The sequence below is a fragment of the Penaeus monodon genome, chromosome 32 (genome assembly GCF_015228065.2).
Source record: "Penaeus monodon isolate SGIC_2016 chromosome 32, NSTDA_Pmon_1, whole genome shotgun sequence".
NCBI lineage: Eukaryota > Metazoa > Arthropoda > Malacostraca > Decapoda > Penaeidae > Penaeus > Penaeus monodon.
This window is the reverse complement of record NC_051417.1, coordinates 33,941,852-33,942,068: the sequence shown is the minus strand read 5'-3', so window position 1 is coordinate 33,942,068 and position 217 is coordinate 33,941,852. Positions and strand designations below refer to the sequence as shown.

At 40.1% G+C, this 217-nt stretch overlaps 1 protein-coding gene across 1 annotated transcript in view; it reads left to right on the top strand.

Moving 5' to 3' along the window:
• The window catches only part of LOC119593645, a gene marked incomplete at its 3' end in the record, with an annotated part of 10,294 nt that overhangs the window by 413 nt on the left and 9,664 nt on the right, over window positions 1-217 (top strand). The window contains 1 exon segment of the mRNA XM_037942596.1: window positions 11-127. Coding sequence (XP_037798524.1) covers window positions 11-127 — 117 coding nt within the window.

The window sequence follows — 217 nt, the reverse complement described above, 5'->3', positions numbered from 1 at the left end:
CTCTCTTCAGTTCAGATACAGGTGCTAATCACCGTACCTAGTTTTGTCATAACGCCATCTCTGGCTATTGATGTGAAATTCGGCATAAGTGACTCCGTAACGTTCATGTACCTGGTTATAAAATATGGTACGTTTGGCAATGTTTGTAGTTATTGTATAATACCTCGCCCCTTTTCTGTACATTCCCAAACGCAAAGGTAGGTTCATATACCTGTAT